The sequence below is a fragment of the Perna viridis genome, chromosome 6, assembly GCF_037379345.1.
Source record: "Perna viridis isolate PV_CMFRI_1.1 ecotype Kerala chromosome 6, ASM3737934v1, whole genome shotgun sequence".
In the NCBI taxonomy this organism is placed as follows: Eukaryota; Metazoa; Mollusca; class Bivalvia; order Mytilida; family Mytilidae; genus Perna; species Perna viridis.
Window position 1 is genome coordinate 36183043 of NC_142450.1, and position 24443 is coordinate 36207485.

The 24443-nt window shown below is 32.6% G+C and overlaps 1 protein-coding gene across 7 annotated transcripts in view; it reads left to right on the plus strand.

Moving 5' to 3' along the window:
* The window catches only part of LOC148614757 (protein C-mannosyl-transferase DPY19L3-like), a 50973-nt gene that overhangs the window by 212 nt on the left and 26318 nt on the right, over positions 1-24443 (plus strand). The window contains exons 1-3 of one of the 7 annotated variants that reach the window (XM_088589091.1): positions 137-154; positions 1197-1282; positions 5526-5743. In XM_088589091.1, the coding sequence (XP_088445217.1) occupies positions 5534-5743 (210 nt within the window). In that variant the 5' untranslated portion in view covers positions 137-154; positions 1197-1282; positions 5526-5533. Of the gene's footprint in view, positions 1-136; positions 155-1196; positions 1283-4209; positions 4307-4890; positions 5058-5118; positions 5231-5525; positions 5744-20665; positions 21327-24443 lie in introns of those variants that run through there. The other 6 variants (XM_088589090.1, XM_088589092.1, XM_088589094.1 and 3 more) reach the window with 6 other exon arrangements.

The following is a 24443-nucleotide window of genomic DNA, read 5'->3' on the forward strand; positions in this document are numbered from 1 at the left end:
GAGAAGTTCCTTCTGACAGTAAATCCGTCTATTGATAAGATTCCAAGCTCTGGCATCACAGGAGCTTGAGGAGAGAAGCCTGGTACTGAACTCATATCTAAATTATTTACAGGCTATGTAAATTACATTATAAATACAGGATATGTAACTGTAAGTAAGTAAAAATTAAGTAATTTTTATTTAAATTCAGCTTAAAATATGTACAATATAATATGAGTAACATGAGCTCTTAGATAGGATAACGTAACCCCCTTACTGTCCAGCATAGTGTAGGGTTTACATTATTGTATCTATAGCTAGAGCTCTTGAAACAGACTCTGGATATTTTATTGCATGAAGCATAATCCGATTTCAAACCTCTGCAATACTGTAGACATAGTGTTGCCACCTATAAATGATAAACAAATCAATAAAACTTGTTCAGTAAACTCCAGGGGAAAATTGTGAATAAATAAAATATGGGCTTGAACTGATGTTGTATAGTACCTGTTCGTGTATGCGATGCATTGCCTATATATACAATTAAGTTAGCACCAAGTAAATGATCTGCTATAGACCTGTTGTAAAGAGATTGGAAACTGTAGTGGTAACCACCAATTGTTTTTAAAATCTCACTGTACAGTCCAGTAATTTTCCATCTCTTGATTTGGGTCCAAATTTTGGTCCCATTCCCAAAGTCTAAGAGAAATATGCTAATTTTCCAAATTTTAGCCATGAAATTCTTAATTTGTGACTTGAAATTTATACTTGTTTAAAACTGAGATTTGTATAATGTACAAAATCTCTCTCTACTTAACTGGATCAGATTTTTACATCCAGTGGTCACCTCATGGACTTAAATACATTAGGAATTGTAATGTTCCTCTATGCAATGAAGCATTGTCATTTAATCAGATATTATTTATGAAATACTGTACAAAAATCCTTGCTCTCATCAAGGACTTAAATATAAAAGGATTCGCATCTCATGACTTATCGCAATATCTCGCATGGCAAGATTTCAGTATACTCGGTTTGATAAAAGAGAACCAACCAATCAGAAAGCTTGCTACAAATCAAATTAATATAAACTATGTACGAATTGAATAAAGTTCTGATTGGAATAAGGAGTTTTTGAATTACATTTACATATACTTTGTCATTAGTGGTACTTGAGTGATCTTTAAATCTAACTTAAACTATCTTTTACATTACAGATCTTGTTTTAGTTAATCCTGTTTGGTGTGACAAAGCAGGATTTTGAAGCTTTTCCTATCTCTATAAATACAGTTCTATGGTTCTGGTGAGTCAAAATTATTTTAAACGAAAATTAAGGCCATAAATAAATATGTGTCTTTTTACAGCTATCTGACCGACCCTATTTTTTTGCCCTGACCCTAAGTTATTTTATTCGCATACTGTTAGTAAACAAAAAATAGGTATTTTCCCTTTAGAAATAGTAGTACATTCAGGCTTTTGAGTAAACAGCAGATTTGCACAATCATCAAAGTATATCAGCCACCCAGTTGTACACAAAAAAGTCAGCATGTCATAGGCCATGTCAACCAGCATTATAGCACTGAAATTTGATAAATAGACACTAGACAATATTTATTTGTGCATTTACAATAAATGGCTTTGGTATGAATACAAATAATACAATTAGATACATGCTATAGAACAATAATGTATGTAACATAGATGTACTACATTTAGAACATGATGTGACAGTGGTTTTTATATATGAAAAAGAAAAAAAAGATATGTTGTCGGTAATTTCAAATAGATCAGAGATTCGAGCATTCATTCATGAAGTTTTAATATTAGTATGTCAGTAAAATTAAATATGAACGCTTAATATTTAGTTTGTCTCAATAAATGTTTCTCTGTGATGTACAGTGAGTGCACATAAAAAAGAAGTGATGCTCGTCATCAATGTCATTTCTTTTACATAGCAGACAAAAGTATGACTAATTCTTTCAATATTCTGATATCTCCTTTCTTTAGCTAATGCAACTGTGCTTATTCTTAATCTACTGATAATGGATCTTTCTATTTTAGAATTGCATATATCAACATAAGTTGTTCTTTTTAAGGGGATATGTAGTTTACCCAAGAATGATAGTTTTTCGAATTCAGCTATTGAACAATTCTTACTTCGTTTAATGGATCATGTGTTCTTTCTTCCATAATTCTACCTAAGTAAAACTGAAGATTATTTCTTTATTGAGGTGACAAAACCCTATATTGTCACATGGACAGTAAGTCTGGTATAACAATGGTTCCTAGTAGACTGACTTTAAACGTAACTGTTCATTATGGGTTCTCTTTCCATGATGTTTGTGATGTCAGTATTTAACATTCTTAGTCTTGCTGACTAAGTTGACATTCATCCACAGAGATAATTGTTAGTTGAATTTTTTATTTTGTGGTCCCACACTCCCCATGATATAACGAAAAATAAGGGCACATTCCTTTTATTAGCAAGGTCATCTGGGATCTTTTTGAAAAAAAATGAATGTTCCAAATTTTGAAAAAAAAATTTTTTACTCATTCATTGAACAAAATTAAAATGATAATGCCATATTTCTCCATTACTTATCAAGACAGATTTTCAAATTAAATTATTGATTTCCGATACTGATGAGTATACATAAAAACTTGTGCTTGTGCAAAAATATTTCTTATATCACATCAAATTCCAGACCCCCCTCCCAAGATTAAAATAAAACGTAACTACTGTAATTATTTAACCACCAGTTTTCTTGTTATGAAAATCCTTGTTGGGTAAGTGCAATTTTTTAAAGCCAGGCAATTAGACTACTGATAAAAATAGTTAGTTTTTGTAATGCAAGTGCATTCTGGGAAAGAAAGGAAAACAACATTTTAAAAATTTTAAGGTATGCAATGATATAACATGCAGTTGTACATATGATTGTAATACTCTAGCTGATAGCTGTTTGCATGAGTTGACCAGTCAAGCCTTCTTCAAATTTGAAACTTGTCACCAGTCTATTCGTTTCCTTATATGTCCAGGACATTTTCTACTTCCTGTCAAATGTCAGAACCTCTTTTATTCAAAGGTTTGAAATTAAATTCATTAAAATTGCCATTTAGAGGGGTCAATTTCTGTAAATGTGTTGACCAAATGAATTTTGGCATGATTAGCTTGATAGCTTTTTACACTGATTTCTGAAAATGAAAAATGAAATATTTAAGAGCAGCATGTTATACCCCTCACTTTAAGTGGGGGTATATAGTGATAAGGATGTCAATCCTTCTTTTCTACCCCCTTCAGTTATGCAGAGGGGTACCCATCTCTTATCCATTACACATCCTTCATCAGTAGCACCATTGAATTGAATGCAATGAAATTTTCACAGAATTTTCATTAGATATTCCAATTGACACAATGTATATAAGAGCTTCTCAGTCTTAACAGTTAATTTTTTACATTATACAGGCTAATTAGCTAGACAGTGCCCCATTTATTTATTGATTTTGTCTTGGTGTTCACATTTGAAAGGCCCAATCTTATACAAACCAAAATTTTCAGACTTGCATCAGAAATAGTTTAAGTTCTTACTTCATTTTTCAACCACCCGTGCAGGTCCTTGTGTTATAAGAATAGGCCTGCAGCAGCGCTAAGCTTGTCGTAAAAGGTGACTAAATAGTGCTCAGAAACCTAGCCGGGGGCTAGGTGCTCTGCCCACAGAGCAACTGGGATGTGTGTCCCAGGTGGTGGAATGGGGTACCCTTAGAGTGTTACATGCTGGGGTTGTCAGGCTATAATATGGAAAACTTGACTGCAAACCATAGTGGTGCACCGTGTTGGGAAAGAATACCAGGAAAGATTCCTCGCACGTTAAAGAACCTTGCTGTGGTATTCGATAGGAGTAGGAACCTTTGCGCTCCGCCACAGGAGGATAAATTGCCCGACCTTACCCATCCCTCCCTTTTTCTAGTGGCAATCGAAATTTGTCGAACTTGTGTCCCATCCCTTTTTTTTCATTTCATCAATTGATGTTCATTTCTATCATCATTTTCATGTTCATCATCTGAATATAGCTGAAATATTGCTGCTCGGACGTTAAACCCCAACAATCAATCAATCAGTCATTTTCAACAATAAACCTACATGTAGACAATGAATTTCACTACAATAAAGCAGTTTATTGATTTAGCAAATTCATCAATAGCTTTGACATGAAGTATACTATTTAAATTATCAGAATTAAGTGCTGTATAAATAAGGAACAATGATTTTCTTTGACTGTAAAGCAGTTTTATTCATGTTGAACTGTAGGAATAATTGAGTTTTATACATGTATGTACTGTATTTCTAATTTTTTGGGTAGAAAAATATACATGATTATGTCACATTACTACATGTTTCTTTACTAGTTTATTACATGTACTTTAAATAATCTTTTCTTTTATCTTATAATTTTTAATGTTTTATCAACTTTCTACAATTGATTTTTTTATCCCCTCAAAAATAAAGTTATAGGCATGTAAGGGGCAGAGTCGCCACATTGATTTCAGTCATACTTTTAAAAAAAATGTGTGCAGGACTCTCACAGTAGTGATGGAGATCAATTACAGAAAACGAACGTTAATGTAAAATGGATTGTAAGTCTTAGCACTTTGTGTTGCTGAAGCTACTTGAAATGCTGTCAGACAAAATACAAGGACTTTTGTTTACATCATTGAGGTTAAAATCAAATCTATTGAATTTTTGTAACATACAACTACATATAGAAAGATGTAGCACATGTTGCTGTGTCATGAAACTTGATATATAGACTTTTGGTGCATCATATCGAAATATTGATGATAAATCAGCCTTGTTTACATACAGTATTGTTGCATAACTTTTATCCCTATTATCTGTTGACAGATATAGGGTTTTTGAACCTCTTTTAAACCTTGCCATACTGATAGTAGCTATCTGCTGAATCCGAGATTTTCATGGATTACCAATATATTTTTGTATACACTTCTACATAAGAATCGACAGTGAAGACTTCTGGAGCTTTTGATTATGTGTTTTCTCTGTAATTCATGATAAATATCAAGTAATCAAACATTCTATAGTTTTTAACTTAATGATACATCCAATGATTTTGCTGTCTTTCTGTCCCAGTGTCACTTTTCTGTAAACCTGGAGGTAGAAGTAAGATTTACCAAAGTTTTCTGAGGGGATTAGGCCAATAGGCTGTCTGTACAGCAGGAAAGGTTCTTGTTTTTGGTACATGAATGAAAAGCTTATAAAAATACTGCCTTATAATTGTACTCTTTGACATGTTTGATGAGGGTATATACTGATAGTTCAGAAATATTGTAATTTGTAGCATGCATGTTCTTACTGTTGTGAAAAGAATGATGAAAAAAATCAGTTCCTCAGGAGATATTAGAAAGATCTTGTTCTTCTTGATAGCAATTAAAGTTGCTTAACTTCTTTGGACATGGATTCCTGAATGTACATGTATAATGTGTAGGGCTTTTGAAACACAATCAGAGATTTAAAAATTAATGTTTTGTAGACAGAGCTATGTCTGAGATCAGAAGAAGAAGACAAAATGCCAAAACCAAACCATCATACTCATCAAATGGAACGGTGAAGGAGAAGAATGAAGGAATAGATTGGGTGCCATATTTGAATTTATTGGTTGGGACTTGTGTAATGTTTGTATGTGGATGGATGCACAGGACATACATGTATACTATCCATGAGAACACCTTGTGGTTTTCCCATATCAAGGTAAGTTTTGAATGTGATAATTAACTTAAGCAAACATTGTATTCTTTTAACTGTGCCTTTAGCTCACCTGGACTAAAGGTACCAGTAAGCTTACGCCATCACTTTGCGTCCGTCATCTGTCATTTGTCTTCCATTAACTTTTCACATTTTGCTCAACTACATGAAAATCTACAGACCAATTTAACCAAACTTGTCAGAAATGATGTATGCAAGAGCTTCTACAAAAGATTCACTTTTGGTTCCATTGGCCACCAGAGGCTATCTAAGCTTCTGATTGGCCAATTTTCAATATCAAGTCCTCTGAAACCAAAAGTGCCAATTTTTAGAAACTTGATATGTTTGATGACTTCAGTGTCCCCAATTCATATGTGTGACTCATGCAGCTCAGCAGGTTGCTGTGGCCATTCAAAGTTGCCATTTAAACATTATTGGGAAGCTCTTTTGTCCTATATCTCAGCTTTTACTTAGTCAATGCCGGGAATGGTAATCAAACTTGACAGAAATAATAATGAAAGGGACAACTATAATATGTGATAAAATTTTGGTTCTGCTTGATCAAACAAAATGGCCATCAGAGGCTATTCAAGCTTCTGATTGGCCAATTTTCAAATATCAACTCCTCTGATACTGCAGGTGCCAATGTTCTGAAACTTGATAGGTTTAATGACCTCAATGCCCTCTACAAATAATTAATTTTTTGTGTGGCTCAGATGGGTCAGCAGGTGGTTGAGACCACTCTAAAGATACCCTTAAAACTGTTTGGAAACACATTTTGTCCTATGTCTCAGCCTTTATATGGCTCAGGTTGTTCAGGGGATGGTAGGGATAATGGAAGTGTAGTGAACTCTTTTAACCTTTTATTTAAATGATTAAATGCGATGACCACATGATTTCAAATTCTACAGGTGAGCAACTCAGGCTCTTAAGGGCTTTTAGTTTTCTGTGTTTTGCTATATTTTGTGTGCATATTAAAAAGATGGATACAAGACCTTTGTGCCAGGCTAGGCCAGCAATCCACAGTTTAGTTTAGTTTCATACTTTTGGCTAGGGATGAAAAATGACATTAATGGAAACCGGTGGTTGCTATAGTGATTAAAAATGAAGAATCTACTGTTGATAAAACATTTTCTGAAAAAGGGGTCTTTTCAAAGTATTTTGCAATGTTTTATATATTTTCAATGTTGAAGGGGCTTTTTTTCAATGACAATTTGACTTCATTGTGAAAGTGAAAACAAGTCAATTTTTTACCATGCTAAATTTAATAAATGGATTACAAAGTGAAATAGCTCAAATTCTAACTGGCGATGCCATTATGAGGAAGAGATTTTCGAAAGAAAAAGTTTGGAGAGTTTCAGGGCATGAAATAAAAATTTAAGATATTTTGCAGGAAATCTGATATTCTTAAACCTGATTTTATGAACTTTTCTGCAAATTTTTGCATATTTTTGCATGGTTTCTATGGTAACCCTATATGCTGTGGGTAATTTTTTTCCAGAAAATTTTTACTGCATCCTGAAGGCCTTGGCTTGAGCTATTTCTAGATGTATAGATTTACAGATGCTTGACAATTTTTTAAAGTGATAAATGTTACAAAGCATCAGATTACAAGACCAAAATTAGGCAGTTCTACAAAACTGTGGACTGCTGGCTTAAAGGGAGCTGCCTATACCCCTACACATTTAAAACATTGCTTTGCATCTTAGAAACTAGTGTTTTTATGCTATGCTTTGATACAAGGGTTAAAACAATGTAACTTATGGTATGGACCTATGTTGTTGTTAGCTAATAAGTCCCTAGCAACCAAGTATGCAGATTTTTTGCAAAGTTAACAAAACAATCATTGAACTGATTCATGTGTGAATATGGCTCTTGCCATCACAAAGAATGAAATATATTTTTAAAAGCTAAATATTTGCGCAGGTTACAGGTAAAACAGTTAACCGGGCAACATTTAAGTGCACAATAAGCAAAGGTTTAATAACCTTAGACCTGGAGTGGACTTTTTAGTATTTGGTTTTCAGTTCATTCAGATTTCTGTGATTTTTCATGTGATGAGCTTCAAATGCACTATTTTGGCATAAAACCTGTGTTAAAAGCTTACAAAACCCCAAATTTAGGGTTTATAAGTACATATGGGTTGTGATTTTGTATGTTTTAAGTGGAAATTTTCATTTAAAAGATGATTATAGCAAAACAGTGAAATGCATATCTGCACTTAGGTATAAGGAAAGTTCTCCACTAATGACGAGGAGATAGCCTAGTATGAGAATGCCTCTAAAATTGTTATCAATTGTCCAATTATGATAGATTTGGTATCATTTTACTCGTAAGAAGGTAAGCTTTCAAGAAATAACTAGAAAATTACAATATTTAATATTGCATTCTGTTTAAGCCAGCACTCCACAGTTTAGTTTAGTTTCGCACTTTTGGCTAGGGATGAAAAATGACATAAATGGAAACCGGTGGTTGCTATAGTGATTAAAAATGAAGAATCTATTGTTGATAAAACATTTTCTGAAAAAAGGGGACTTTTAAAAGTATTTTGCAATGTTTTATATATTTTCAATGTTGAAGGGGCTTTTTTTCAATGACAATTTGACTTCATTGTGAAAGTGAAAGTAAGTCAATTTTTTACCATGCTAAATTTAATAAGTGGATTACAAAGTGAAATAGCTCAAAATCTAACCGGCGATGCCCATATGAGGAAGGGGTTTTTGAAGGGAAAAGTTTGAACAGTTTCAGGGATTGAAATAAACATTTCAGATATTTTGCGGGAAATTTGATATTTTTAAACCTGATTTTATGAACTTTTTTGCAAATTTTCGCATATTTTTGCATGGTTTCTATGGTAACCCTATATGCTGTGGGTAATTTTTTTCCAGAAAATTTTTACTGCATCCTGAAGGCCTTGGCTTGAGCTATTTCTAGATGTATAGATTTACAGATGCTTGACAATTTTTTAAAGTGATAAATGTTACAAAGCATCAGATTACAAGACCAAAATTAGGCAGTTCTACAAAACTGTGGACTGCTGGCTAGATCCAGAGTTTTGAAGATTTTTATTTCCTCCCAGTGTTAGGTTAAATACCTGTCTCAGAGTTCTGAAATATGAAATTCCTGTTTTTAGCATTTAACTACCCTGAAACAAATCTTTTTGTGAATATATAGGATTCATTCTGTTTTTACATCTGGGATAGGCTTGTTTTCTATAGTAAACCTTACTTGAAAGTATTAAAAGCAATAGTGCTTTGTTACATATGTTTGTTTTCGAACCTTTAAAACATTGTTCAAGTTGCTATCTAAGCAATTTGTTACCACAGCAATAACCCATTTCTTATCACCATGATAGTGCTTAGCTCATTTGTTCTTTTTCAGCAATTGCCTATCTTATCACAGCAATAGTACATTTCCATTTCTTATCCCAGATTAAGAAATTTGCCTAATTGTTATCACAGCAGTAATACATTTCCCATTTATTTTCATAACAATAGAACACATTTTTGTTACCACATTGGTATGTAATACTGGTAGTACATTACCTGTTTGTTATCATAGCAGTATTACATTGACTTTTTAGCTCACCTAGCCGAAGGCCATGTGTGTTTTTGCCATCACTTGGCGTCCATGGTCATTGTCTTTAACATTTATTCAAAACTCTCCTCGACTGACACTACTTGACCAATTAAAACCAAACTTGGTATGAATGTACCTTGGGGTATCCTGCATAGAACTGATGTGGGGAATTTTGATCCATTGCAAAACATGGCTGAAATTACTAATAATAGAATATGGGATCAGACTGAAGTTTTTCTCCAAGACCCTAATGTTAAGCCAATTCTGACATGGATGTTTAGTATGATGACATCTATGTGTAGTCAAGTTTTTGTTTCAATCTGTTAATCCATGTTGGAGTTATTGCCCTTTTTCAATGATTTTTTTGCTCTCTTTTATGTTTTGCCTTTCAAAAAATTTCTTCTCTGACACTACTTGACCAATTTGAACCATATTTGGTATGAATGTTCCTTGTGGTATTCTGCTTAGAGCTGATGTGGGGATTTTGATCAGGTGGAAAAAACATTGCTGCTGTTACTAAAAATAGAACTTAGTGGTAAGTCAAAAGTTTTTATCCTACATCTCCAAAACCATTAGTTTCAGCCAAATTCTTTAAATTGCCAAAATGATCCTTATTATAAAGTGTACAATAGTCTGCATAGGATCAAAGTTTTTGCACAACTCCGTATTAGAGTTATTGCCCTTAAAAGGTAAAAAAAAAGTTTTTTTTTAAATTTTCCAGCCAATATCTCGAAAACTGTGATATATAGAAAGAAACTTTCAATTGCCAAAATGATCCTTATTATAAAGCCTACAATAGTGTACATGTGATCAAAGTTTTTGGACAACTCCTTGTTAGAGTCATTGCCCTTAAAAGATAAAAAATTATGTTTTTTTAGCAGTTGTCAGCCAATATCTTGAAAACTATAATAGATAGAAAGAAATTTTCAATACGTGAAATGATTCTTATGATAAGTCCTACCAAAGAATTTGTGAACCAAAATTCTTGGACATCTCATTGTAAGAGTTTTTGCCCTTGAAAGGCAAAAATTTAAATATGTGAGCAATTCCAGCATCTGGGAGCCTCTTTTAATAATCAATTTATATCGAAGATCAGAATTGATCACTTGCAATTATCTCTTACAATGCTGCAGAAAAATAGTGCCATTGGCATAATCTGTTAAGGTTCAAATGCAAACACTTAGGTCACCTTTTAAGTTATTTCTAATATAGCAAGTTTAATTCCATGTTAATTTCCCTAATAAACAAATTTTACTCTGATCTAAATATGCTGATTAATTTGGTGTGAATTAACAACCAAACGTTAAGTCTAGTTGACCTCTAACCTTTTAATGTTTCTATGCATTTACCTGAATTAACCAGTCGTATACATCTGATATTCAAGTTGTCTACACAATAAGCCATTTGATTTTTAGTTTGGAAGGAAAAACTCTATGAGATGGGTTCCAATTGAAAGATCTGTCTTCACATTTCATGCAGGGAAGGATCCAAATATTTTATAAAAAAAGGTGCAGTCCTTACGATAAAGAAAGAGATTCAAGGCTATTATTTGCTCATTTTTGGTTAAATTCTACACAAACTTATGAGAAAAAGGGGTGTCCCAACCACCTGTCATTGTTCCCTGCATTTCACAACAGCAGCATTTATAAAAAACAAAGCCTGTCTTTGCATTAGACTGGTGTGGCTAAAGGGTACAATGTGTTATATTATTCATGGCCAAAGAAGACATTCTTATCCCATATTCCTCTGAAGGAAAAAAGACCAAAACCAATAATGCCATGTGATAAGGATCTCTATGTTCTTTTAAAACTAAGTTTATCCAGGATTATATGTGATAATAGAATTGTAGTGTCCAAGGGACTTTAAAGTACATTGTTAGTGTTTCCTTTGTCTGATCTTATTGCTGAAATTATATTCTAAGACATATGGAACTAGGTGTCCAGAAGTTAAACATTTTTACTGGACACATAGGTGTCTGTGTGACAATTTGTAGCACTTGAGCTATTTATTATAGCTTATCAACTGAGAAATATTTGAACATAGATGAGAAATACATGTATTGAAGGTCATGATTCATTTCAACAGTTGTGGCTCAAGTAAGAATGATTTGACTAACATTTTCAACCTGAAGTTCGCTGAATTGAATTTCGACCCAAAATTTATAAACTAGAAAAGGCCAACTAGAATTTTGTAGTTCATTTATGCAGGATGGTTGAGAGTTACGAGTTCACTCATCTAGTTTTCTATGTCAACCTACAACAACCTGATTATTAGGCAAATTGCTGCATTCTAGGGTGTCACATGAATTTTTGTTTAATATTTTAAAGACAAAATGTCATTCGTTATCAGAATGATGAATTTAAATCTATCAAAGAGTTAGATGTTCCAATTTACAACAAAAATCTTGTGTGTAAATATGTTTGCAGTTGGTCCTGGTTCTTTCCTTTGATCATATCCGTAAATATGCAAGTTGACATTTATTTTGGTGCACAATTATTCAAACAAGATAAATTGATTCAGTACATGAGTACATTGATCTATTGCGGCAGTAGTGCATTTACCATTTGTTTATTGCAGCAATAAATAGTTCATACCTGTTTGTTATCAAAGCAATAGTACATAACTTATTTTTTATCACAGCAATTTTATGTGGCCTGTTTCTCACCACAGCAAAATTATATAAATGTACATTTCTTAATTGTTATCACAGTAATAGTGCATTAACTGTTAGTTTTTGTAGCAATAGCATATTGCCCATTTGTCATCAAAACAATAGTTCATTGCCCATTTGTCATTAAAGCATAACAGCAACAGTGCTTTGCCCATTTGTCGCCCCGTGCAGGTCCAGGTGTCAAAAGAATAGGCCTGCAGCAGCGCTAAGCTTGTCGTAAAAGGCGACTAAATAGTGCTCAGAATCCTAGCCAGGGGCTAGGGTGCTCTGCCCACAGAGCAAGTGGGATGTGTGCCCCAGGTGGTGGAATGGGGTACCCCTGGCGTGTTACATACTGGGGTTGTCAGGCTATAATACGGAAAACCTGACCGCAAACCATAGTGGTGCACCGTGTCTGGAAAGATGCCACGTTCCTCGCACGTTAAAGAACCCTACTGTGGTATTCTCCCGTAGTAGGAACCACTGGGCTCTGCCACAGGAGGCTAAATTGCCCAACCCTACCCATCTCTCCCTATTTCCAGTGGCAATCAAAATTTGTCGACCCCATTGCATCATTATTTCATGTCCATTTTATCATCAATTTCATGTTCATCGTCTGAATATAGCTGAAATATTGCTGCTCGGACGTTAAACCCCAACAAACAAACAAACAAATTGCCCATTTGTCATCAAAGCAATTAATAGTTCATTGCCTGTTTGTCATCACAGCAACAGTACACTGCTCATTTGTCATCACAGCTATAGTTCATTGACCTTTTGTCATCACAGCAATGGCACATTGCCTATTTGTCATCACAGCAACAGTACACTGTCCATTTGTCATCACAGTTATAGTACATTGCCCATTTGTCATCACAGCGACAGTACATTGCCCGTTTGTTATCACAACAGTAAATTGACCTTTTGACACCACAGCAACAGTACACAGCCAATTTGACACCACAGCAACAGTACACTGCCCATTTGACACCACAGCAATAGTATATTACTTGTTTCTTTTCTCAGTAACAGCACATGCCTTTTTACATCAATAGTTAATAGTACATTGCCTGTTTGTTATTACAGCAATAGTTAATAGTACATTGCCTGCTTGTTATTGTGGCAATAGTACTCATGTTTAAAGGTTTCATGTAGTACTCTTCCTGTATATGAATAATTCATGTAAAGAAAATACAATTAACAAGAATTGTATGAAAAAGTCTGGAAATAAATCTCCTTTGGGACACAAAACTAATAATTGTTACTCTGTTATTCTGTGCTTAGCCTTGACTTTGTAGAAGCAGTCTACATTGATTTAGAAGACAGCTGTTGCTGAAGTCAATTTCTGTTGAATTTTGCTAGGCAAAGATATATATAAGGAGTGTATTGATTTCAATTTGTCTGTTTGTCTGTATATATTTTATTTTATCTACTGCTCTTTATTCCATAAAGATTTTTTTTCTAATTCTACTTAAAGTAGATTTTGAAATTAAATAGATTTGTTTTAAAAATTATGTAATTTTGATTGTAATCACACTAAGGTCTTCCTCTTTTTACATCAAATGATTACACCAATAGTCACCGAATGATAAGGTTATGTGTTTGCAGAGGAAAATACTTTCAATGGTACTAGAATGAATATGTATGGAACCATGCGATATAGCATTGCCATTTGGAGTTTATTAAGTCAGTTTGTTGACAGTGTATTTATTTTGTTGGTGAAAGCTTTTTTTAATCATTGAATTATGGGCATAAAAAAACATTTTTATCAGAAAACAGGAAAAAGTCCATTATTGTATTATATTAACATCAACTTGTCAGAAACAGTTTGTATTGATTTTTAATTAATATGCGACACCTGTTACTCAGTAATCCAGATTTTGATCCATTTTTGATAGGACTGTTTTCTTACTTTATAACAAGGCTATATTTATGGAGGATTTAACATCAAACTGGTTTTTTCAAATAAATGTACAGTTAAAATTGAAGAATAGGACCTGCCCCTTTTTAGTAGAGGGAAGATTTTTTACTCAGTAGCCATGTGTTTGGTTTTCACAGTATTATGATTTTAAGATTTTATAGAATGGAATTCTAAAGACTTTTAGTTTAGATAAGTTCAGCCACTTCAACTTAAATATGTCACAAGTCCTCATGAAAACACTATGAAATGTAATTATGAAAATTATTATCTCCAGGTAGTGTGTTTGCCTCAAGTGCATTAACTGTTCTGTTTGAGCAGCTTAAATACACTGACCATATATTTACAAGTAATATCTGGCAGAGGCACACCAAAAACTGTGAAACTTGCTGCTTCTCTGGCAATCACAGGGCATATAGGAGAGAAAGTGACAACTGGTTGGCTCAGAGTCAGGGTATGTGTCAAAGTGGGTTGTTACTTCTATGAAAGCAAGCGCAATAAAGATCCTGCTTGGTGTGTTTGACTAGTACCCTATAGTGGATTAATTTGGCGGGTTTTAAATTAAGTGATTTTAAGGCAAAAAAAATTGGCATTTCTTATTTTGGCTGATGTACTCGAAGTACTTAAGTCTAGAGTAAATATTTATCGAAATTTATTTTGATGTTTTTAGACAGACTTATAAAATACACCAAAATTAAAACCCAGTGAAAATTGCCTGGTCTGTTTAATTGGTCAGACATTCTCATTCTAAAATGCATGATATCTGGCAAGGGACATTAAACTACAATCATTCGAACATTGAATAAAAACTTCATTAACAACAATTTTACCTTCAGTGCCATAAGTCATTCGATTATTTGAAGCTGGATAAAGCCATTTCCATTATACTGAACCAAGTTCTGTATAGGTGATCAAAACTTTCAATGGTCATCATTGTACAATGCAAATTACCATATCAATCTTAGGTTTCTGTGATATATGATTGCTAACTTAGGGTCGTAGTTTTACTGTTTGTTAATGTTTAATTTCAATAGAAAAAACTGTATGGACTAATTTTGTGAACATACTTTCATCAGACTGAATAGTATTTTGTTTCAGTCCAAGTATTATGTCAAATTTTATTCAGTAATCACCGTATTTGATTCTGTTAGAAATTTTCAAACAATTATGATCTAAGCAACCAAATGGTGTACTATTTTTTGCTATTTTCACGGTGGATAGAAAATCACGAAAAATAATACCTGTGAAATTGATTTCAAACATAGTATAATGCTTATTGTTTTTTTAAATCACGAAAATTAATAACCGCAAATAAATTCACTTGACAGAATCCTCGAAAATTAGCAACAGTGAAAATTAATACATTTACATTATTAAATGATAAATCTCTGAGTTGAAGCTCCTGAAAAGGACATATAGCTACCAGTATATATGGTTCTTATTCCATTTGTAAAATTTCTTCATGACAACAGTAATTTTAACTCTAGTCATACATGTTTCTTTAGAACTCACAGTTTTTACTCATTTTAACTCCACTCACTCACCCAACAATTGTTTTAAATAGATGAATGCCTTAATTGGTTGTTTTTTGTTAAACTTACTGGGAAAGTATTTCAGACATATAGAAACCTTTGTAATCCCTAACCACTTTCCTCTATTCATCCATTTTCAAGGGAAAGAAATCTTCAGGTATTAGGTATATCTTCTAAAGCAAGTGTAAATTGAAATTTGATGTAACAGTGAGAAAACCTACAGTTATCATCTTAAGTCCGTTAACATGTTTTACATAGATTACTACATGTACATGTACTGTATTTGATGACAGGAAGTTAAGAATAGCCAAGACAGGAAGAAGAGCTTCAATTCTTAAGATATACAAAGTACAGTCAATCCTTCACACTTATTCCTTCCTTCAGACTTACAAACTCTGCCCTTTGAGGAGAGGTTGCATCTTATTTAGATTTTAGTGATGTGTTCAAGTTACTGATAACATTTAATCGAATTGATATTAAAGCCAGATTTAACTGTACAAGTTAAATCTGTTGACTTGTACAAGATTGATTGTATTTTATATATCTTAAGAACTTAAGTTCTTCTTCCTGTGCAGGTCTGGGTGTCAAAAGAATAGGCCTGCAGCAGCGCTAAGCTTGTCGTAAAAGGCGACTAAATAGTGCTCAGAACCCTAGCCGGGGGCTAGGGCGCTCTGCCCACAGAGCAACTGGGATATGTGCCCCAGGTGGTGGAATGGGGTATCCCTGGCGTGTTACATGCTGGGGTTATCAGGCTATAATATGGAAAACCTGACCACAAACCATAGTGGTGCACCGTGTTGGGAAAGATGCCACGTTCCTCGCACGTTAAAGAACCCTACTGTGGTATTCTCCCGGAGTAGGAACCATAGGGTTCTGCCACAGGAGGCTAAATTGCCCAACTCTACCCACCTCTCCATATTTCTAGTGGCAATCAAAATTTGTCGACCCCATTGTCCCTGTGTCCCACCCCTTTTTCATTTCATCATCATTTCATGTTCATTTTATCATTAATTTCATGTTCATCGTCTGAATATAGCTGAAATATTGCTGAAATATTACATCTTCCTGTACTACATCAATTTTGTATTCTGTGTTACATTTCCCCTTTGGACTTTGTTTTAAAGTCATTGTCTTCCATCTGCCAGTTCTTTGCACCTTTTAAAGTGAAGCAGTTTAGTCTAGATTACTGTATTTTGGTGTGTATAATGCACATTTATGTATTGTGCGCAGTGCAATTTTGAAGGTCAAAATGTGTAAAAAAAATTTTTTTAGACATAGATTGCAGTAGAATTTCGTAAGACAAAAGATTGATATTTTGCACTTGATCAGTCAATTTATTTACCTTGATCAAGGAAAGAACCTTATATTCACACTTAAACATCATGTAAAGAAAGGTAGCTACATAAATTGGATAATTTCGAAGCATGATAAAATTGACATAGGATATATGAAATGGCTTATAAAACAAAATCAAAAGTCTGGAAAATCAGATATTTCTTGTTTTGGTTGCTACTCAAATTTCATGATTTTTTATTTTAAAACATATTTTAAAGAAAGAACATTGTTAGAAACAATCAACATGGTTTCAAAATAATCATTTTCAGCTGCAAAAGCATTCAATAAGGAGGGTTTGACAGAAAAGGACTTCGTTACTTTGTTACGTAAATATCTAAGTTTACTTTGGTTCAGTATGCATAGAGTTTTATATAAAAGGACTTAGGAACATATATAGAAAATAATATGATTTGTTATGTAACAAGCTTTCTGATTGGTTCTCTTTAAGAAAAACCAAAATAAACTGGCTTGGAATTATAAAGTCTTTAACGTTCATTGGTCTGCACTCTGTGATTTAAATAATTCCTAACAAAATATTGTTTTGATTATGAAAACGCTTATTAATATTTGGACTGTCTTTCATGAAAAATTAAATTATTAGGCATGTTTCTAATTTTTGAACAGGTTATACTCGATAACCTGGTTTGAGCCAGTTTACTGTTTATAACTGCCACAGACCAGGTTATTTCATGTAACCTGTTCAAATATTATATGGCAAAATCTGTATCAGATGCTATATCATTCCAATATATCTATATCAGTGTGAGGGACTCTGTTCTGATACAGGCCAGCATCTGTTCAATAAAGGCAAGTGGCAGTTCATAGTTTAGGATAGACAGGTGACAGTTACCTTGATTGGACAAATGTATCAAGGATTCTCATTGAGTAATATTCAAGTCAAAAGTCACTAGCAGTTGTCTTTTATGGAGTGTTGATAAATCAGATCATTTATGGAAAAAATTCTGCATTGTCTAAAAAAGTTGAGTCAGTATGACTTCTTTTATATAAATTTTGTACATGATAAACTGATTTACTGTTCTATGACTGGGTTACAGTCAGATTCTCAGTGTTGCTGGAGATATCTGTCTTTTTTTTACCAGATCATGAAATTCATTGTATTTAATACTTCAAAAAGCAAATACTTGTAACCAAATACCGTGAATACTAAGAAATAACTTATTGATGTCTGCTTGTATCCACATTTACATAATCTGAACAAATCAAACAGTTTTATCTTCAATAAATGTACAATCCCTTTGAGATAGGATATGATTGCTTAACAACATTTTCCATTTAATGGCATTGATTTGTTGAATAAAGAAAGAAAATAATTTATATGTCTTACTGAATATGTTTTTTATTTTATCTATCTGTCATCTATTTTATTTTTATGGTATATATCAGTCAGAGTTGGGAATGCAGAGTGATTGTCATGAATATCCATCCATATATCTGTCACACTTAAGGTCTCTGAATTTTAAGAACTGCTCAGCCATGTAAAACTTACATGGTATTGTTGACCATAAAATACAGGTCAATTTTGTTCCTGATATATACTACTGTAACTCAGGAGTCATGACCCTTTTTACTTTGGAAAGGGGTATTTGACCACCATATTAGTTTAAAAAAAAACAATATTTTTCACTATACCTTATCAAGCATTCATATGTTGGTGTTATTTTATATTTGAATAAATTTACATCTTTGAATTGGAATACATGTATGCATTTATGATTTTCACTTTTAAATTTCAGTATTTTTTTATGTTGCATGTATTTGAAATTTAGATACATACTGATATCTTTGCAACTCAGTCTGTGTGACCCAAAATATTGATAAGAATTTACCAAAAACTTTTTTATTCAGATCTCATTTATCCATGTACATACCATTTGGAATTTGAGTGCATGAAGTATTTACACATGTTTAAGTTTAAATAATTTACTCTAGCTAGCCTGACAAAGTCAATAATTTGACAAAGGACCAGTATTACAGATAGGCATTGGCATTCTAGGGGGCCATTTATTTTGCTTATTGAGGAGACAAATTGGATTTATGATTGCAGATACTGTTTGCTAATGAAATCAATTTCCCTTTACATAATGATTTGGAGTTAGATTGCCTTACAAATAGATACATTAGATGGAAGATGTTGACATTTGCTATTTGAAATGTCAAGTTGAATTTGTACATTTTATACTACTAAATATGTAAAAAAAAAGTGAAATGAAATTCTCTGTAAAAATCAGGCTAAATTCACTATGGCTGAAACATGCAGGTCAAAACTCACCAGTCAGAATGATGTATGTTAAAACTCACCATTCTGAATTATGCATATTGAAGACTCACCAGCCTGAAGCATGGCTGAAAACATGTGCAGACAATGAAGGCTAATAACAAAATGACCAAACTGATTAACTCTAGGCAATAGTTGAACTGATTAACTCTTGGCAATAGTCAAACTGATTAACTCTAGGCAATAGTCATAAGAATAGTCAAAATAGTGAAGTCCATCTCTGCAGAATCAGAGCAAACTTCAGAAAGACTGTTCGAAAATCTGTGTCACCTACACTTGTGTTGTTCATTTGCAAGCATAATCAATTGTAATATTTATCACTGCGATGTAGATTTTTTGGCTTTATTTTTTTAATTGTCATTGTGCATATACTTGTAGTAAAAATGAACTGTAAAAGTTTTTTTTTTTCAGAAAATGTTTCACCCAAAATTTCACATATGACTATTTCATTATGTAATTACATTTTACAACAGTATAATTAAAATCCTACATAGTAATTAAGAAATAAATCACACACCATTGTTTTACCATGGGCTGATCATTTATGCCGATATATTACCCCTTGCTATTGCATATATATATACCCATAAGGGTAAAATAATGGTCAGCCCTTGGTAAAACAATGGTGAAATGGAGTTTTTGTGATTTATTTCAATTCTAATAGGAAGTTACGATATTTGTTATTATTTTCCTGACCTATTACGGTAACCTTAAACCCACCATATTTGTCCATATTTGTTGTACAATTTGCACTGTGTCAGTTGAAATGGTGGATAGTGAAAGTTTGCTTTGTATTTTTTATAATGAAGGAAAGGGTGAATTAAGTAGTAAGATGTTAGATATGACAATAGTTGTTTGCATTTTAAGTTCAAACATGAACAGGTACAATTTTCCTTCATTGATTATTATTATTGTTTGTTTTCACACATGATGGTGAACTTTGTGCATGGTGAGTGCTTCACTATGTATGTGTGTAAGTGATTTTGACGGAATATAATTTAACTATTAAAACATAAAGTTTAAATATAAATTTGATGTTCATTCATGCTATTGAAATGAATGAAAACAGCTGATACACATAGCAATGTTACGTGTGTTTATTTATATGATTAAGATGGGCAATTATTTACACACACACAAGCCACGCCCAATAAGTCGAATGCTGCTCATATAAAAATTGGAAATCAACCACAGTTGTGGTTTCAAAGCCTTTTTTTTTTTAAAAAAAGACGTCTTATTAGAATTTTTATTTCACATTTTTAATAAATTTGATTTTGTAACTTTATATTAAAGTTTCACTACAGTGATATTAAAAATATTACATTTTGATCTTTCTTCAATATTCTCTTTTTATGAATATTTCCAGGTGACACCAATGTATAAAAATATGACAGGAATCATATTTACTAGTATATCTCCAAGGAAATATATTTAAAATGTTCTTTTAATGAATTACTACCCAATAGTATGTTGCCATGGAAGAATTGAATGGATTTTCTATAGAACACTTGCTACATATTACTTAAAAAGGCATTAATCTAGCAACAGAATCAGTAATTTATAGCACATATAGGTTGCAAATAGTTAAACTACTGTTACTCAGAGGTGTAAAACTGAATTGATTATTTCAAAAAATAGTCGCTTCGACATAAAGCTGGAGAAAGTCATAATTTCCCTCTAACAGCATGTGAAATTATTGATCGGAGAAAATCACCGTCACATCTTTAATTGAGAGTCAGAGACAAGAACAGCATTTGTTCTTAGGATCAACTTAGCTGCCTGTCTCATAGTTGCCTCTGATTGTTAGTCTAGCGGAGACAACTTTACCAGAGTTTTTTTTTTATATTTCTGATCTATAAGTCTCTAACTGTCTGTTTTAGCACGGAAATAGCCACAAAGACTCTTTGTTTGCATTTTCATTTAAATTCAATAGTTTTGTCTGATTGAAGTGATTCAGAGTTAATGTGACAATTAGAATTCTGTTTTGTGATTTTACTATTTTCATTTAATGAAAGGACTTGATTAGTGTTCTGTGTATTAACAAAATGACAGAACTCCGTAGACGTAAAGTAACGAGGGGTAAGGGAAATATTAGGAATGGATTACACAAAAATATGAACGGTCCCTATGAGGGGTTGCCTGCACTTTTACAAGGAGTGTCATTACAGCAGTTCCTTGTCAATGGTTTTGGAGTGTTTATGTGTTTATATCTAGGATTTAAACATGCTTCATACATGAAACTTATTCATGAGAATCAAACATGGTTCTCTAACATTAAGGTAAGAAAATAAGCAACACAAGTGATTTTAGAAAAATTATAAGAATTTAAATTAAAAGCAGGGTAGGAAACTCACTCAAATTCTAGCCAGTCCTGAATACAATTTTTCAATATATTTACTATATGGCTATATAAATTTTTGCTAAAATTAGCCTGCCCTGCCAAAAAATAGCCAGTTGCGGGCTGGTGGGCAGGCTACTATTTCTAACTGTTCAAAGTATTTATAAGAAAAATACATCAGACAATCTTCATAGCTGATGTAAATTTGGAAATATAATACACCTACATAGTGTTAAAAAAAAAATTGCAGTTAATTTGAAAAAAAAAAAATGTATTTCTTTGTTTAAAGTGCCCGTAAAGTGTAATAGTTCTTGCATACTAATTTAAATGAATATTGATTTGTTTTATTTGTTCAAGTTACATATAAATAATTCTGTTTCCAATTTACCATATGATTTCCACTAATACATCTCTGTTCATTAGGTATAAAGCTTGCTTAAACTATAAATTTTGTACGGAGACACCAGTAGATGGTGATATTTAAATGGTACATGTGATCTTACATTAAAGTATATTAAGTGTAAATTTGAAGTGGCTGGTATTGAGTAAAAGTTTTTGATCAAACAAATATGATGGGGAAATTTGAAATCATGTGCTTAAAAATATGGGTTACAATTGGTAAAATTTAACAAATGTATTAATAGTTAAATTGGATGTTAGAATGACAAAATGATGGGTTGAAGTTTAAGATAACATTTGTGTGGTGTGTCTGAAGGACTTTTAGAAAAAAAATGCAGATTTTATTTTATACATTATCTCAACTGATATTCACCCATCCACTGCCTGTCACATCTGTAAGACAAACAGGAAAAAGTACTTTTTCTACTTATTAATGCTTAATTTTGGGACTCCAATTAATTTTGCGTACTGCCACATGTGTTTTCCTTATCAGATATTTTATTTGGTTTGACATTTCTTATATAACACATATTATATTGAGTCTGTACAGTATTACAAAGGCTTTGCATAATTTGATTATGTGTGGCTTACATAAATAATACCTTTATGTTGCTTGGTTTTATTCATATGCATTTTGCAGTTTTATGTGATATTATGGCTTACATGTTGACTACTTCTTGAAAAAGAGATTTTAGACATTGTCCATGTAAAAATCAGGCAGATTCTATGATATGAGGGTAAATTTTATCCCACTGGCCTTTTTTGTTTTAATATAAGTTATAAACTTCTAGGTGACCATCTATGATTATTTAGACAGTAGATTTTGTTAGCCCCACCCTCCAACAGATCTACTGACTGTCTAAATAATCATAGACGGTTACGGGAGCTTGTAACATTTTTGTATAATTTTACTGATCTTTATGATGGGGAAATGAATTTATCTTTGTATTGAACTATATTTCTTCAGAGTTATTTTGACCAATAAGTGGTCACTAGGTAAAATCTGTTTTGGTCTTGGCATCCAGGTCAAATGTACACACTGGCTGGTGGCGTGATTGAAATATTCGGGTCAAATTGTTAATAAGTGAACACTTAGCATGCATTGTTTCATTGATAGAGCTATATTAGTCTCAGTGCCATTCTGCATCTTTTGTTATCATTGGTGGATGGATTTTCCTTTTATGGTGATTTGCATATTGTCCATTCATGAATGGTGGATGGATTTTTCTTCATTGCTTATTGCTGCTTCGGTTATTTGGATGAATGGTTTTATCCAATCACAAGTAGTCAACACAATGCAAAATTGTACTATGTAATGTAAATGTATATACCATATGTATGTCAAAAAGTATAAAGTTTGTTTTGAATTGACAATGAATGGCTCAAAAAATGATTTTGAAGTTCCCTAACAAAGCAACCAAATTTTGTTCAAATTGAAGAGTTATCTCCTTTTTTTTCATGAATTTTAATGCTTTCTGTGTAATTTATTTCTCTTATCGTTGCAGTTAAACCAACATTTAACTCTGTGATATAATGGATGAAATCTTTTTGAAATCAAAATTTGTCATGCGCAACCATCTTAAATGCATCACATTTTTTGTCTGCTTGTCTTTGTGTCTGCTGATCAATTTGCCTTTAAAAGATTCTATACCAGTTTTTTATATTCTTGGCTTTTATATGGTGGAATGGTATCATATTTAGTTTGTAGGTCATGATGAGTGATAGTTTGCTCATTATATTTTCAATGAGTTTGAACTTTGTTTTTTTTTTTAACATAAATGCACATTTTATAAAAGTTATAATGTCTTTAGCTCAACATTTACACTGTCAAGAACCTTTTATACAAAAGAAATAGAGGATTAATGAAAACAATGATTAGTGAAATGCCACAAGATGATATAATTTTTTATACTCAAATGATAACTATGATAATCTGTTATAAAGCAAGTTGTATTTTTCTTATTTAAAAAAAAACTACTGTACCACTGTTAAAAAAAAGTATGGTTCAAAAGCACATACAAAAAATTGCATTGCAAGTTTTCATTACTGCAATTAGAACTCTGATACATTTAGCAGCAGTGGAAAATGTCATTAATATCTGCTTAGTATCTGATCCAGAATGGACTCTTGAGAATACCAAGTCAAGCATACTAAATTACAGGCAAAGAACTGATAAATGATGATTCTAAAGCCTTTAGTTGACTGTTAGCTTTATCAGTGCCCAATAAAGCTATCGTAATGAGAGAAGATATAGAGGTTAACAACCTTGATAATTTCTAGGAATTTCCACGAATGGCATGATTAAGGATGCTGAAATAAATCCATTTAACATGTATTTATCAGCTGGAAACAATGCTAAATAAGGATGCTCTGTAAGTAATGTACTTCTGACTAAAAATACATCACCAAAGATAAGTTCTGCTTGCAAAATTAACAGAAAGACACAAGTGTAAATACAATGCAGATTAATTATTCACCATGCATTTGGGATTTACAAGCATGCCAATATCTAATTTTATTCCCACTTGAAGAGTCATGCTTTTGATTTGTGATGAGTCATTTCTACAACAACACTCCTGTCCTAAGATGATGTTTAGGGGAAAAAGTTGGTTCTGTCCCATGAACATTACAAACCATGACTTTTTAAGTGGTTACAAAA